The 16,908-nt window shown below is 39.6% G+C and overlaps 1 protein-coding gene across 1 annotated transcript in view; it reads left to right on the top strand.

The window, feature by feature from the left end:
• Window positions 1-16,908, top strand: part of DOCK2 (dedicator of cytokinesis 2) — a 336,713-nt gene that overhangs the window by 277,775 nt on the left and 42,030 nt on the right. Inside the window, exons 36-38 of the mRNA XM_042453565.1 lie at window positions 11,507-11,663; window positions 13,584-13,624; window positions 14,563-14,653. Coding sequence (XP_042309499.1) covers window positions 11,507-11,663; window positions 13,584-13,624; window positions 14,563-14,653 — 289 coding nt within the window. The remainder of the gene's footprint in view (window positions 1-11,506; window positions 11,664-13,583; window positions 13,625-14,562; window positions 14,654-16,908) is intronic.

Genomic DNA, 16,908 nt, shown 5'->3' with positions numbered 1-16,908 from the left:
AAGGTGCCCCACAAAACTGAAGCCTATTTGCATATTTATTGGAGCTGTGCCACTGGTTTAGTGAGATTAAGTTGTTACTGCTAGTATGTTCAGACTGGCAGCCATTGCTGCAGAAATAAGTTGCCATTTGCCTTGCTTAGCTTACAAACAACAGCACAACAATATCTTAACATGCTGAAATGCTGATGTGTTACAATAGCTGCAGAAAGCTGATTTGCAAGAGTGCCTGAGATGTATCAATAACTGTGCTAGAAAATAACTTTTGACATATGATTTAGTGGTGCCACCACCAAAATCAGCTAGGATTTTTGAGGCAATGAGCATAAAAACAGCTGTCCCAAAGTCCTCTCCAACATCCTGTTCCCACAGTGGCCAACACTGGAAGCCCACAGACAAATTGCGTGCAGCAGTATCCTCACACTTGTATATCCCAGCATTTGAACACTATACATTCAGACACATGATGTCTCTGGTAATGGAAATTATATTTAGCTGTTGTGAACAGTAACCAATAGCCACTGATAGTCCTATAATATTTTTTTCCAAATTCTTTTTAGGGGTCTTCTCCTTTGGTGGCCATTACCATATAATTCTTTTTCATTCACTCAAAATGTCTTTACCTTAGGAAGCAACATGTACCTTTAGATAAATATCACTGTTATACACACTCTCATAATCAAATGTTTTCATGGCTAACTTGGAATAACATTTATTTCATTTTGGGTCCAATTTTGAGAAAAAAGTGATCTTCGAGGTGAAGGAGATGGGCAGCAAAGAGCGAAGCACTGGTCACCTCTGCAGCAGTCACACCGCAATTGGCCTGGGACCGCAGCAACTGCACAGCCTGCTCTCAAAGCAAGCTGCCACCTAAGTCCCAAAGCCAGCTGCCAGCAGGAGAGGGTTTTTTGCCACTCCTTTTTCTGGTGGCTTCAGGTTGCCTTTGTCGGCCTTAGAGTGGCTTCTGACTGATCTGGGAGCATGTGTCACCTGGGGATGCCCTGCCTCCAAAGCAGCCAGGAGCCAGGTCTTTTGGCCCATCTGTCTTGGGCCTCTTTGAAAAGAATTACTTTTCAACATCTTTTACCTTGCTGTCACCTTAAGCCTAGAACAATTCACACAGCAAGTTCACTTTTTGATGTGTCGTGCAACCACATATTAGACATGTAAACACTATGCTATAGCAAAAACATGCTGAACATTACACATGCCTATATTCTTCCAACTTCCTCCCAGAATATAGTGTTGAATCTATTATTTACTATCAAGCTCTCTGATGAGACCACACATGCTCAAATTTACAAGAAAGGGATTTAAAAATCATGGATTTACAGGAGGCAGTTCTAAAACTATAATACTCACCAAGTGGGGAAAAACACAAAGTAACAAAGCAAGTCTAGCACAATCCCCTACAGCTTTTAGCTGAATCAACTCAAACACACAATCAGTAAACAACCACCAATTCTTGAGATTAATATTTTCTTCTCTTAGCTTCTGGATGCCAGGCTTTTACTTGCTGGCAAACATCCCACCTTCAGCCTTAAGCAACTATTCACCTATATTGTTGTTGTTAACTGTTTTCAAGGTGATTGTGATTTATGGTGCCCTTATGAATGAGAGACATCCAAATCACCCTATCTCAGGTCTTGCAGACTCAGGGCCAAGGCTTTCTTTTTTGAATCTATCCACCTTTAATACAGTCTTCCTCTTTTCCTACTGTCATCTATCTTAGCAAGCGTTATTGTCTTTTCTCATGAATTACATCTTCTCTTGATATGACTACGGTAGGTTTAGATTCCCAGCTCAGCCATGAAACCCACTGGGTGATCTTGGGTAAGCCACATGTTCCCAGCATCTGAATAAATCTTTCATGAAAACACCACGATAAGTTTAACTTAGGGTTGGCATAAGTCGGAAATGACTTGAAAGCCCACAACACATACACACACACCTGGCATGGTGTGTAGTGGTTTGAGCGTTGCACGGTGACTCTGGAGATAAGGATTCAACTCTTTGCTCAGCCATGTAAATGCACTAGAGATTGACCTTGGGCAAGTCACATACTCTCAGCCCCAGAAAACCCCATGATAGGCCTCCTTAGGATCACCATAAGTTGAAAACTACTTGAAGGCATACAACAATGAATTATTTCTTGACACATTGTGGCAGATATCTTGTATGGCAGAATGTAGTGTAACACAGCTTAGGTCCCAACTATTTGAGAGACCGTATCTCCCCATACGAACCGTCTAGAGCCCTAAGATCATCAGGAGAAGGCTTTCTCTTGCTCCCACCACCATCCCAGACTCGCCTGGTGAAGACATGAGAGAGAGCCTTCTCAGTGACTGCTCCCACCCTGTAGAACTCCCTTCCACAGGAGATTAGGCTGGCTCCCTCCCTGGTGGCCTTTTGCTGGCAAGTGAAGACATTTTTATTCCATCAAGCTTTTTAAAATCATGCATCCCCATCAGGGGATGGGGGGGGGGGAGGTTGGTTTAGATTATTTTAACATTGTATATTTTAAATTTTTGTATTTGTAATTTTATATATTTATGATTTTAATTGTACAATTTTAATTGTTGTGTCTTATATAAGCCGCCTTGGGTCCCACTTTGGGAGAAAGGTGGGATAAAAATAAAATAAATAAATAAAATAGTTATGTATATGGAACTGTGCTACATGTGTAAACTCAACACCACACACTTAGCTTTGAGCCACTGTTCCACTGTACTCCCACCCCCATCGCCATTCTGTGGCTGGTGGAGAAAGGTATGTGGTGAAGTTTAGAGAAGCATCTACCTATGTCCCTATAGCCAGATGGAGAATGATTATATAATCTCTTGATATCAACTAGGGTATTCTGGAAATCAAAATAGATGGTGTACTTATTCTGGATCTGACTACAGGGACATATCTGCCTGCTTCTCTGATCCTCGCACTTCATCTCTATCAGCAATGAAATGGCCATTGAGGGCTGCAGTGGCTCAGCAGCAAGTTTGGAGGAGGAATAACACAGCTATCCCTTTGAAATATTTTGGAAGCAAATGTTTCATTGTGAACTGTGTGAATAAGTTTTTGTTTTTGAAAAATCTTTTTCTTGACTTAAATCTCCCATCATGTACTTTCTTGAATGACCATGACTTCTATGTCATCCATTGCTGTAGTACAATCAGTATGTGTGGGGTTCAGTTTGAGTTTCCCAGGGTATTCATCCTTTTAAAGGGAAACAAAAATATGTAGGTATGAAAGTTAAGGTTGTTAGAGTTCAGCTTTCATCAGCAGAGCAGCAAAAGTGTGGGTCAGGCTATTATTTTAAATCTGTCTTCCCAAAGAATAAAGACTTACTCCAAAAATAACAAACATTCAGTCTGTAGTTTAAAAACAATTAATAATAATAACTTTAAAAAATAAATACAAAACAAACTAAACCCTATCCTGACAGGTGATGGTTTGGGAAAAGAGATGAAATCTCATCATCATTAATATAGCAGGAAGAGACAACAACTGACTGCTTGAAGCAGTTGAGAATCTTGGGAGAGAGCTGTTAAACTGCCTCCAAGAGTCAGTGACCAAAGTCACATGATAGTTAGAATGAAAAAGACAGAAGGCATCCCTGCCTAACTAAGGAGGGATAGGAGAATGGCAAAAATAAAATAATAATAATAAAAATTCCCCAACATTATGGCTGAAGATTGTTCTAGAGACACCTTCTATTAATAGATATGTTCTTCATCTCCCTTTTAAAGATACACATTTGGATTGGTATTGTTCTAGATTGGACAAGGTTGAGGGAGAAAGAACAGTAGAGGTGCTATTCCCTTCTATTTGTCTCATATTAACAATTCTGGACATAATAGAAAATTGATAATAGCTGTATTCTTAAACCTGCTGGTTTCAAAGGCATAAATTCACTATATTTTATGAAATTTGTCAAGCTGCATTTGTTGAGGTAGCTTCCCAAATCTTGGTTTGCTGATGTGTCTAGTTCTGTGGTTGCAGATTTTACTTCAAAGGAACCAGGACCTCACTTCTGAAATCAAATACTTTACATTTTATCAAAGGATGTTTATTTTTCCATTACTTGTTCTAAACTTTATGCTTCAAGGTTGCATTATGCACCATTAGGGCACAAAACAACATTGTAACCAGAAGATAACATTGTAACTAGAAATTTGTATATGGAGGTCACACAAGAAGTATTGGTGATCATATTGAAACGTCTAAAAGTTTCTTTTTTTCTGAACGATATAACCTTTTGCATACACTAAGTATACCTTTATTAGAAACACAACACAGCCTTTCAAATTAAAAGCTTTTCAGGGAAACATTACACAAGTAACACTCTTCAGGAATAAGAAAACAAATATTGTTGGCAATAGCTGGCAGAAGAAATAAAAAGACATTGAATGCAATACATGGAAGAGATATTAGAATGGTCCACTCTCGAAGGCTGATGGAACCCCAAAGGTTCCAGGAAGCCCTAGAGGGGTATATGGTTGGAAGTGACGGCGACACTGTTGATGCCCTGACCAACATCTGGGACACTGATCTCTCCAGGGCTATACACAGCATCGCTCCCAAGCATCCTCTCAGGCATGCTTCCAAAAAGAAGCCCTGGTATACGGAAGATCTCCGGGCAAGGAAGCAGGTGCTGCGACGGCTAGAGCACGCCTGGCGGAAACACCAGCGCTTACCCGACAAGGCTCTCCTAGACCATCTTTTGGAGGACTATGGAGAGGTGATAACGTGCAGCTAAGAACTCGTTCTATGCTGCACGTGTCGCGTCTGCGGAGTCGCGTCCAGCAGAGTTGTTTCAGGGTTGTGTGAGGGAGCTAACCAGCTCCCTCCCAGCAAACCGAACCAGATCCTTGAACCTTCTAAGGCCTGCTGTGACCAATTTAACAACTTCTTCATGGATAAAACCTCTCGGATAAGCGAAGGTCTTGATACCAGCATTAGAGCAGAATCCAGAGCAGAGGCATCCAGAGCCGCTGTGGACTCGATTGTACTGGATCAGTTTGAGCCTGTTAGTACCGAGGATGTGGGCAAGATCCTTAGAAGTGTTAGGAAGACAACCTGCTCTCTCGATCCCTGTCCCTCGTGGTTAGTGGCCCAGGGGGGACCGGTAGTAACTGCAATGTTACACCGGATTATTAATACATCTTTGAGGGAAGGGCAATTTCCAGCTAGTCTGAAATTGGCCATCGTAAAACCTTTGTTAAAGAAGCCCTCCCTCGACCCCCTGTTGCACAACAATTATCGGCCAGTCTCGCTGCTGCCATTTTTGGGGAAGGTGATCGAGAGGGCGGTTGCAATCCAGCTTCAATCGATCTTGGATGAAACGGATTATCTAGACCCATTTCAAACCGGTTTTCGGGTGGGCTATGGGGTTGAGACTGCCATGGTCGCCTTGGTCGATGATCTCCATCTGAGCATGGATAGGGGTAGCGTGTCCCTGTTAGTGCTCTTGGACATCTCAGCAGCTTTCGATACCATAGACCATGGTATCCTTCTGGAGCGCCTGGCAGGGGTGGGAATCAGGGGCACTGCGCTCCAGTGGTTCCGATCCTACCTTTCCAGGAGGTTCCAGATGGTGCAGCTGGGGACGTGCGCTCCGATAAGAGGGCCCTTACATCTGGGGTCCCTCAAGGAGCCATTCTGTCTCCCATGCTTTTCAACATTTACATGAAACCGCTGGGAGAGATCATCTGGAGACATGGGGTGCGGGGTTATCAGTACGCTGATGACACCCAAATAATTTTCTCTATGTCTCCGACTGATGTAGTGACCAGGGATGGCATCTCTCCTCTCGTGGCCTGTCTGGAATCGGTAATGGGCTGGATGAGGGAAAACAGACTCAGCCTGAATCCAGAGAAAACGGAAGTACTCGTGATAGGTTCTCCTGGCTCAGGGATGGCGGTGGTTCCGCCTGTCCTGAACGGGATCACGCTTCCTGTGAAGGACTCAGTACGCAGTCTGGGGGTGCTTATTGACTCGTCGCTCCACCTTACTTCTCAGGTGGATGCGACAGTCAAGAGCACCTGCTATCAGCTTAGGCTGATACGCCAGCTGCGTCCCTACCTGGACCGGAGGGACCTTGAAACTGTAGTACACGCTCTGGTAACCTCTTGATTGGATTTCTGTAATGCGCTCTACATGGGGCAACCCTTGTACCATACCCGTAAGCTGCAACTAATGCAGAATATGGCAGCACGACTGGTCACTGGTACTTCCAGGGTCAGTCATATAACACCTGTGCTTAAAGACCTTCATTGGCTGCCTATTCGCTTCCGGGCGCAATATAAGGTGTTGGTTATTACCTATAAAGCCCTAAATGGCTTGGGCCCAGGGTACCTGGAGGACCGCCTCTCTCCGTACAATCCGCCCCGCACACTCAGATCAACTGGGCAGCAATTATTAAGAGTTCTAAAGGCTAGACTAGTTACTACCACCAGGAGGGCCTTTACCACATTGGCCCCCAACCTCTGGAACTCACTGCTCGTTGAGCTCCGCTCGGCCACCTCCCTGGCCCAATTTAAGAAGGGGTTGAAAACATATCTTTTTGAGCGGGCTTACCCCTGACTCTATCCCCCGGTATATTTTCTCACCCCTCCGTCGTCAGCTGGTTGAGCTGGCATGAGTTTGCTTGTTTTTATTGCAATGTTTTAATGTATTTTAATATGTTTAACTGTATGGATTTTCTTGTTGTACACCGCCCTGATTTTTAGAAGGGCGGTATAGAAATAAATTTTTATTATTATTATTATTTATTATATGTAAAAGCGATGGAAAAAAATGACACATGGAATGAAGAACCATATGAAGATGAACCCCAAGTTCTAAAAAGCGAGGTGAAAACTGCAATAAGAGAAATTGGGAAAAAATAAATCACCCAGAAAACAATATATTCCAGTTGAACTGCTACAATCCACACAGACAGAATCAACTATGCTGTTAAGTAATATATATCAACAAATATGGGAAAAAAAACATTGGCCAACAGACTGGAAACAATCAATATATATCCCCATCCACAAAAAATGAGACACAAATGATTGCAGCAACTATAGGACCATAGCATTAATTTCTGATGCAAGCAAAATTCTGCTCAAAATTCTGCAGTATAAATACCAATTTTACATGGAGAGAGAAATCCCAGAGGTGCAAGTGGGGTTTAGGAAAGGAATAGCCACTAGGGACCACATCAAAAACATACGGTGATGAATGGAGTATAACAAGGAATTCCAGAAAAAAATCAGCATGTGTTTTATAGTGTACAGCAAATCATTTGACTGCATAGATCACAAAAACTATGGATGGCTTTTAAAGACATGGGTGTGCCACTACATCGGATAGTCCTGATGAGAAATGTGTACTTAGGACAAGAGGCAACTATTAGAACAGAATATGGAGAAACAGAGTGGTTTCAGAGTTTGGGACGGATTATGTAGGGAGAGGTGTTCCCACAAGTAACTCACGCCCAAGCCATGTAGGGCTTTAAATATAATAACCAACATCTTGTACTGTGCCTGGAAGCAATCGGCAGCCAGTGAAGAGATTTTAACACAGATGTTATGTGGTCAAACCTGGAAGAACTGGTGACCAATCTGGCTGCCATGTTTTGAACCAATTTAAGCTTCCAAACTTGGTATAAGGGTAGCCCCATGTACAGCACATTACAGAAATCAAGACGAGAGTGGTGCAAATAATCTCTGCTCACATGTCAGATGGACAGACTCAGTCAGAGAGGTCATGGGCCTGAATGAACTTACAGGACCTAAGCAGAGCAGTGGAGGACAGGGTCTCTTGGAGATGTCTCATCCACAGGGTCACCATGATTCAGGGTTGAGGGCAGTTAACAAGTTCTTTTGAGAGGTATGGTTTGGGGCAAGAGGTTAAATGTGCCTATGGAAATAGATTAGATTGAAATATATACCATCGGCACTTTGGGGGGCAAGGAACAGAGATTTCTTTACAACAAATACCACAGTAAACACTGTAGTATTTCATCCTGACTCTCGTCAGTGCTACTCAAATGAACATGGGAAGGCAGAATCCTAATGAAATTCTCCATGCTATAGATTCTTATCTCTGTTGTTTTCTACTAGACTGAGGATAGTTGGCATGACTAATTGGGGACATGACCCCAATTTTTCCTCTGAAGTATCCCAGAAACGCAGTGCTCCCTGAAGTGAGGATTTTACATGATGGGAATAATAAGGTGGTTGTTTGTAAAATAAATGAAGTGAAACGTGTATTCAGTCAATTTGCTTAATTTTACATGCTGCTAGTTTAGGCGTATATCACAGAAGGCAGATGTACAGGTAATGTGCTCAGTATTGTCTATACAGAATGGTAGAGGCTGGTGTGGGCTCAAGCAGGAATTTTCCTTGGCTTAACATGGAATTGCTAAGAATGTTTTCTACCACTGATTTTTTCCTCTAAAACATTTCCCATTTTACAAACTCACTGTGACTAGGAAACGAATTTTTAGACAAAAGTCTAGGGCATAATCTAGGTATATCTATCACAGGACTTGTCTTTTAGGTATGTTTCCTTTCAGAAGGAAGGAGTTGCTTGAAGTTCTTTAAGAACCTCTCTTAAGAAGTAGAAGGCTTAGGCCTGTTACAGACTGCCAAAATAAAGCTGCTTCGGGTCTCTTTGGAGGTATGCTGTTTAAATGATGCATGAATCCTAAGAATCCGGAAGCTGCACCAAAGCTGCACTCCAGTGCTTAGGAATGGAGTGTGGCTTTGGCACGACCTCCAGACCCATAGGACCCATGCATCATTTAAATAGCATACCTCCAAAGAGACCCGAAGCAGCTTTATTTTGGCAGTCTGTAACAGGCCTCAGTTTGCTTAGAAGGAAATAATCAAAACATACAAAGGTGAAATGAATAATTTATTTTATCATGTATTGGATTGGGGCCTATAGATATTTTAGTCCTAGCTGTGTCATTGAAGCAGATTTGAAATTCAGGTCACTCCTGATAACATCTGTTTTGTTCATTTTTTAGTCTTGAGCCTGTGATGATTATTATTGCACTATGTGTCTATGAAGCACTATACAGTATATTGTAATAGATATGCAGAATGCTGGATTGTTCAAGTATATTATTGCCTTGATTTTTAATACTTGGTCAACTTTGTTTTGGATCCACGGTAAGGCAATGTCTTTCTTTGGACTAGTTAAAATGCCACAAAATAATGAGCAAGCTTCTGAGTTCTCCAGAGGCAAATTCAGCAAAGAAGAGCAAAGGAGACAATGTGTGTGTGTGTGTGTGTGTGTATATATTGGTCTGATGCTAAAGCAATAAATTCTGCTTTGGTCTCTATACTGAGGTGAGGTGAAAGAGATGTGGCATTTTTAATTAGACTGACCTCTCCTGGGTACTGTGCAGGCTTCATTGGTGTGATGGCATGAAGAAGACCCAGTAGGTGTTCCCTAGTTTTTGACAATTGATATATATAATATATAACCTCCAGCAGTTACAGGCATCTGTCTCAAATCTGAAACAAAACACTTACCTTTAGTGTGTGTTTGAGGATGGCAATAAAGCGAAATTATTGCCGGGGGGGGGGGGGTTTCTGCTAGAATGAATTGATCTTTCCTTCACATGCTATTTAACTATGAAAACAATGAGAATAGCTTCTCCATTGCTGCTGACAGCTAGGACTGCTAAGGCAGATGGTGAGATGCTAATTTAGCAAAAAGATTTTACAAAGGAAAAATTGTAGGTTATTCACAATGAACAATAAAATTCATAAATACAATCAGACCCAGATTTAGTTATACTTAGAGTAAGTGCATTGACATAAATGTGATCTAACTTAGGCTGCATCTGCACTGCATAAATAATCCAATTTGACATGATTTTAACTGCCATGGCTTAGTGCTATGGCATTCTAGGAATTGTAGTTTGTTGTGGCACCATACAGAAGGCTAAATGTCTTGCAAAACTACAGTTCTCAGAATTCTGTAGCATTAAGCCATGGCAGTTAAAGTGGTGTCAAACATTATTTCTGCAATGCAGATGCAGCTCAAGTCACAAGAATCCATTGTCCATTGATTGGAGTGGGTGCATTTTAAGCATGAGTACTTTTTGATCCAAGTCAATCCAAGGCCTGGAGAATGCTCTGAATACATGTAGCTCAGTTTTACTGGAGAAGCCAACTAATTCTGCTTCTTAGGGAACTGTTTCTCAACTGGATAGAACTGTTTGAAGGAAGCCCCAGCTACAGAAGAATTTTAAAAGAATGATAATTTATTCTAGGCTCAGCCAGAGTCACTTGTTTTTTTGCAGGTCAGATGACATTCCTATTAAAGGTAATATCTAATAAAGTAATAGCCAGCTAAAATATAAAATACTGCATTTTTCTGAGGAATGCCAATAAATTTTAAAGTAGTTTTGCACATGTAAAAGTTGCTAATGCAGTATAAGAGAGCTCTGCATTTAAATGAAGACTACTAATGAAGTCCAGGGAAATTAAAAATCATGCATAATGCAACAATTCAAGACAGCCAGGATAATTGTATTTGAAGCTTGTGGAATGTAACTGAACACTTACTAACGTCTTGCCATTATTTTCTTGTGCAATATCCCTCATAATGTCCATAATGTATCAGACTTAAAACCCTTAATGGAATTGGTTAGTTACTGCTGTAATCACTTGAAAGCCAAATCAGAATGTAAGAAGACACAGTGCTTTTACAGACTGAGACTACAATAGTGCAAAAAGAAAGTTAATCAGCCCCTTGCTTTGTCAGAGTACAGAAATCTCCTGCTGTACATTGCAGCAGAACCAAAAGCTTTAAGAAAATGCAGCAAGGTAGCATAGTGCCATACATGTTAAGTGTGAGAACTGAAAATGTTCTTGCAATATAGTAGAGTCTGGACATTTTCTATCTGATATGGCTGGGATTGATAAAGTGAGGTAAGCTGGGCTGGCTCCACCATAAACCATGGCCAACAGATATCTTCAATATGGTCATGTTGGACTTCATTGTTGGCTTCTTCTAAGCTTCTGTATAGCAATGATCAAGGAGATCACTGCGCAAGTACATATGCACAGAGAAATTGCTAAAGAAAGTTTACTGTGCTGACCTACATCAACCTTGATAAACCTCAACATGTGCATGCCAATTACTGCTGTCTCTATTTCCTGCTATTCTCTTGTGCCCATTGAGTAGTGTGGGAATCTGGACCACAGACCCCTGGACTTCAACCCTGGGGTCCAAGATATACCATTGCTGGTGTTAGGTCTGTGCATATGTGTTTATATAAGACACTGTAATGTAAGAATAGCCATTTTTATGAAGAAAATTGCTTCACAGGTATAGATATAATCCCCAACATGCAGCCAAACTTATTCACAGATTCCCTTTCTCCTTACCGAACTTCCCCTTACCGACCTTCTCCTTCCCTCTCATTCATCATCTAAGAGGCATTTCCCTCAGTGTTTCATCTACATCATGCTGGTTCTCATGTAATTTTCATTATTTTCAGACTCACAGAGTGTTCTTCAAGCAACACTAGAATTGCCAAGACTGTTGAAACATTTGTAAGCCTAGTAAAAGGCCTTTTGGAAAAGCTACTGGATTATCGTGCTGTGATGAATGATGAAAGCAAGGACAATCGTATGAGCTGTACTGTAAATTTATTGGTAGGTGTTGTGATGAACCCTTCAGATTGGACATCAAAGAAATCTATGCACTACCATGGTGGGAAAATGTTTGAAAGTTGTAAGCAATTCAGAAATCCTAGTAATAATGTTTTGAAGATGAATATTAGGGGAGTAAAGACCTAAATATCCTAAAGGCACGAGATCCCATCTGATCTTGGAAGGCAAGCAGGGTCAACCCTGCTTAGTGCTTGGATGGAAGACCATCAATGAAAACCAGGTGGTGTGGATAAATTTCAGGGGAAGGAACTGGCAAAACCATCTCTGAATATTCCTTAGGTAAGAAAACCATGTGAAATGTATGGGATCACCATGCATACACACATTAGGGAAGTGAAGGAAGATTGCATGGTTTGGAGATAGAGGCTACATCTATCATATTAACATCAGGATTGAAACGGGGGGAAGCTATCTAGTCCAGATATGATTATATATGATAGAAACACAAGCCATAACAAACCATAATATCAATTCATTAGGAGCATCAGTTCCTAATAAATAGTACAATAACTAAGGGTGAATCTACACTGACAGCATACTCTGGACTGACTCTGGAGTATTCTGCCCCAAATTCTTCCTGACTTTACCCATTGCCTCCTTTCTTTTGCTGTGGGTTTTTTGGCTTTCACGGTGAACAACAGGTGGCTATCTTATCCATTTGTTGCCCAGCTCTGCTGCTGAGGTCAGAACAAGGTACCCACCATGTGCCTTGTTCTCTCCTCAGAGTGACTTGAACTTGCAGTAATAGCAGCAGGTGGATCACAGGTGAAGGCATCACTGCAAAGACAGCCAAAAACCAGCAGCAAAAGGTAAGTTATTTAAATGTAGGTTATTGGCAGAAATCCCCAAATTGGGTGCAGGTGTCATGAAGACATTCTGCACCTGATTTGGGATTTTTGTCTTGTGTCGTGCAAACAGAATGCAATGAGCCTGAGGGGAATTTAGGGTTATTTGTCTGTGTCAACAAGCCCTAAGATGACAAAGAGGCAATAGAGATAGTATTAATAGACAGATGTGATATTTATACAGCATTTTTAATGTTCTTCTAAATTATATTATGAATCAGTTTACAGCAGCGTTGTAAAGCTGATCAGTATGATTATCCTTATATTGTAAATGGAGAGCTGAAGCTAAGACTAGTTAATACATGACTGAGGTGAGAAATGAGCCAAGACTCACAGGTTACATTCTTCACTTTGCACTGTACTATAGCTATCTGGAGTATGTGAGGCTATAGTTCTAGATCACACAAACCATATCTCACCCTACTAGGAAGGACAGTGTTTGTCCTGCTGCAAGGTGCTGGCTATTCTGACTTGATCAATCTGTCCAGTTTACTGTTGCTGAAGTGTAATTCATGTATTTCACTGTTTACCTGATCCCACTGATTACCTATGAAAATCTTTTGGTGCCATTTGTCCTTTGTCTGAGTAATTAGATCACTTGTACCTCCCCTTTCTCAAATAATTTCTAAAAAGGTGATCCCAGGCTTATTACTGATTGCTATCATGAAACCCAGAGGTTTCACATTGTTCCCACATATTCAAGAAAGAGCTCCATTTAAAATCACTTAGAACTGTTTTGATAAAGTAAGATGTGGCCCTAACTTATTACAGTATGTTGAGATAATTAATTGTACAAACACTGGTTTCAGTAGCAGATAATATATAAATAATACATATTAATTTTAGTCCTAATGAGTACATTGAAATTTTAGTAATAAAATGAATAAAATAAAAATAAAATTAAAAAGTATTGAAATACAATGGAAATGATGAAAGTGACTCCCTGAATGAGATTTTTAAATATATATGTAAAGATCTTTGTACAGTTTTGAAACTGTTTACAGTTGAGTGTTTTGAGTACAAAGATAAATAGATTTCATTCATATTCTCTTTACAGAATTTCTACAAGGAGATTAATCGTGAAGAGATGTATATAAGGTATGGAAATGCTCTGCTCATTCTGCTATTGATAGAGATTGTTTTCTCTCACACGGTCTTTAAGATTTTCTATAGAGCTAGAATAAATATCTGATAGCACACCATTCATGTAAAGCTTGTATTATCCCAAGGCTCAGCCACATCTATAAAAATATTAAGTATTCCGTAACTTGACTACATCATACATATTAATGACCTGCAGTTCTTCCCATAGTATTTTATTTGTGTGAACCAATGGGATGTCTACTTCACTCTGCTTCAAAAATGGATTACATAATTTGAAGCAAAGTGGATGACACATTTCAAGTTGACAGATACAGTCCATCTTGACTGCTTTGCATTTGACAGCATTTGTAAATAAAGAACTGCTTTGAAGGACATGCTGCCATAGCTTACAAATGAAGCACTATATTCCAAAGAGGATGAGACATGAAAAGCATGATTGCTTATAGCTTTGTATCTAATGTATAAAATCTACATTATAAAGGTAAGAAGAGATGTTAAGACTGAAGAGCCATTAAATTATTTGTATAAATCTTTGGGTAGAGGGCAACATCTTTGACTTATTTGAGCTGTGGTGTTTTTTGTTTGCTTGTTTTATTTTTGTTTTACATTTTCTCTTCAGTTACAGCTATTCAGCAAGCTGACAAAGATAGTACATTAGGATAGGCAGGCTGGTCAAGATTGATTGTACCAGGAGCATGAGCATGGATATGTGTTGTGCTTCCAGTTTTACTGTGTTTTCACAAAGGGTGCTCAACAATGGCTCCTTTTCATCCTGGAGAGGTGACCAGTGGGGTTCCACAGGGGTCTGTCCTGGGCCCAGTGCTATTCAAAGGACAAAAAGTCAATTCTTTATTTACTCAAATTAACAGTGAGATCTTTTTTTTTTTTTTTTGGTACTCTTTCTCCCTTATTTGCTTCATCTGTTTTAATAGGTACCTGTATAAACTTCGTGATCTTCATTTAGACTGTGAGAACTACACTGAGGCTGCCTATACACTTCTGCTGCATGCTTCACTTCTGAAAGTAAGCTGCTTCTTCTGGATTGAATACAAAGGTCTATACATGATGGTCTGTCAAGACAAATATTGTACTATTAGAAATGGGTATTAAGTTATGGTTTTGGTTTTATGCTTTATTCTTGGTAGTGGGTGATAAAATTGATTTTGTTCCTTTTGTGAATATATATGTAAACACATGCACATGGACACAGTGAACTCAGGTGCTGAAAAACAGACATACATTATTAGTTTGTCTCAGTGATTACAGAATGAGAAAAATAGGGCTAGAACTAGAAAAAGAAGAGAAAAACTATAAAGAGTATAAAGAAATCCAGTGTAACTCATTGAGCACTGAGGGCTAAAATTCTCCCAGCTAACATGGACTAGGGATGTAAAAAATTGCTTATTTCATTCTGCAAGGAAGAGCAAATACATTTAATAACCTTTCACCTGCTGCAGGGGTTTCTATGCAGCTTTTCAGCAACATTAATAATTTAGGGCTTTTTTCAGGAAGACTGGTTTTATTCAACATTTATGTGGGGGGTTTTGCACATAAAATATACTTGGAGTGAGATGTTTTCTACATAAAAAGCATTTTTTTCTGCAAGAGATGGTATATTCTGTGTTAAATAACTGATTCCTATGCAAAAAATGTTGCTTTTTCTGCAGAAGACACACTGCTTGCCCAAAAGTGTGCATCATGCAGTTAGAGAAATTTGAGGTTTGTACACATTTTCACATTTAGCACAAATGCACTGATTCTAGAAAAGAAATCATGTTGTGTGTGTGCACAGAAAATCTCTTTGCATAGAAGTCATTGTATTTTGCACAATACATTTTTCTGTGTAGAAAAATGGTGGGGTTTTTTATTCATCTACTGCTATTTTGTTTTTTTTACACATATAAATTTTCCTAAACAAAACCCTGAAGTACTATTAACCATGCAGCTGCTCCCCTTTTACTCTAGGCTGTCCTGAGTATCAAGACATCTTTTATTATTGGTTAATGATGTAAATATTAATTAATATCCTTCACATCCATAGACTAAAAATATTAAATCAGTGAAATAAACATAAATGTTGACTTTTACAAGTTCCATTAATTCACTCTAGTGTAGTTGAGACTAACAATTGCATTTAAACCTGAATATGCTGAATGTCTACAGAATACTAGAGGGCAGGGAGGAGGAAGGGAGGCAAAAATGCATAGTGGAAAGTGGCAATGGAATGTAGTATTCTATAAGAAAGTACTAGAGATGGAAACAATATTTGAACATTTTCAAAAAATTAATTCCTGTTTAGAAAACATGTTTTGGGGAGTGTTGAAAAACTACGATGAGCAGAATCTAGAATTGACAAGAATCTTTGCAGTACAGGAATTAATTCACGTGTGGTTCACATATGGTTTACATGGAAACCAGCATTTTCTGTGCAGGAAAAACCTCTTCTGCATAGAAAATAATATTTCAACAAAGAAATATTAATTCCTGTGGGAAAAAATTCTATTCCTGAACAGAACAAGCTGTTTTCTATGCAAATCAATGTACAAATTTTTATAATTTGCAAACAGCATTTTCTGTGCAGAAATTAATATTCCTGCCTTGAAATATTATTATCTTCACAGAAAAGGCTCTTTACATAAAAGGCTGATTTGTATGCAAAACAAGCACACAAAATAAGTTCCAAACTGCAAATACCCTTTGAAAACGCCATGCTTTTTGAAGACTTTACCACAGCAAGAAGAAAATGGCTGAAATTTCTTGTTGTTACCTTTCAGAAGAAATGTAGGCTGCATCTGCTCTGAAGAAATGATGCAGTTTGACAGTTCTTTAACTTCTATGTCTCAATGCTATGGAATTCTGAGTTTTGTAGTTTTGTGAGATATTTAGCCTTCTCTTTCAGAGTTCTGGTGCCACATCAAACTACACACAGGATTCCATAATAATGAGCCATTGAAGTTAAACTGATGCCAAACTGCATTATTTTTATGATGCAGATGCAACCTTAGTGAACGATTACATCCTTAGAAAGTACAGTTGGCTGAAACACTAAACAGAAGCATTTCAAACTGCAACATTTTGTTGGAAGTCTCAATTGTTTGCCTTGTTTATCTGTTGTTAGGTGAGATAGCTTATAGGTATTCAATACAGCTCCAGTATTTAAATGGTTCACTTCAGTATATTGTGTAAACTGCTTGCTTTTTGAAGATCTTCCCTCAGTGGGAAGAAAATAGCTGAAATTTCTTGTTGTTACCTTTAAGAAGAAATATATTGTTGTGGAG

The sequence above is a fragment of the Sceloporus undulatus genome, chromosome 2 (assembly GCF_019175285.1).
Source record: "Sceloporus undulatus isolate JIND9_A2432 ecotype Alabama chromosome 2, SceUnd_v1.1, whole genome shotgun sequence".
Lineage (NCBI taxonomy): Eukaryota > Metazoa > Chordata > Lepidosauria > Squamata > Phrynosomatidae > Sceloporus > Sceloporus undulatus.
The sequence above is the reverse complement of the archived record's forward strand: the minus strand, read 5'-3'. Positions and strand labels throughout refer to the sequence as shown.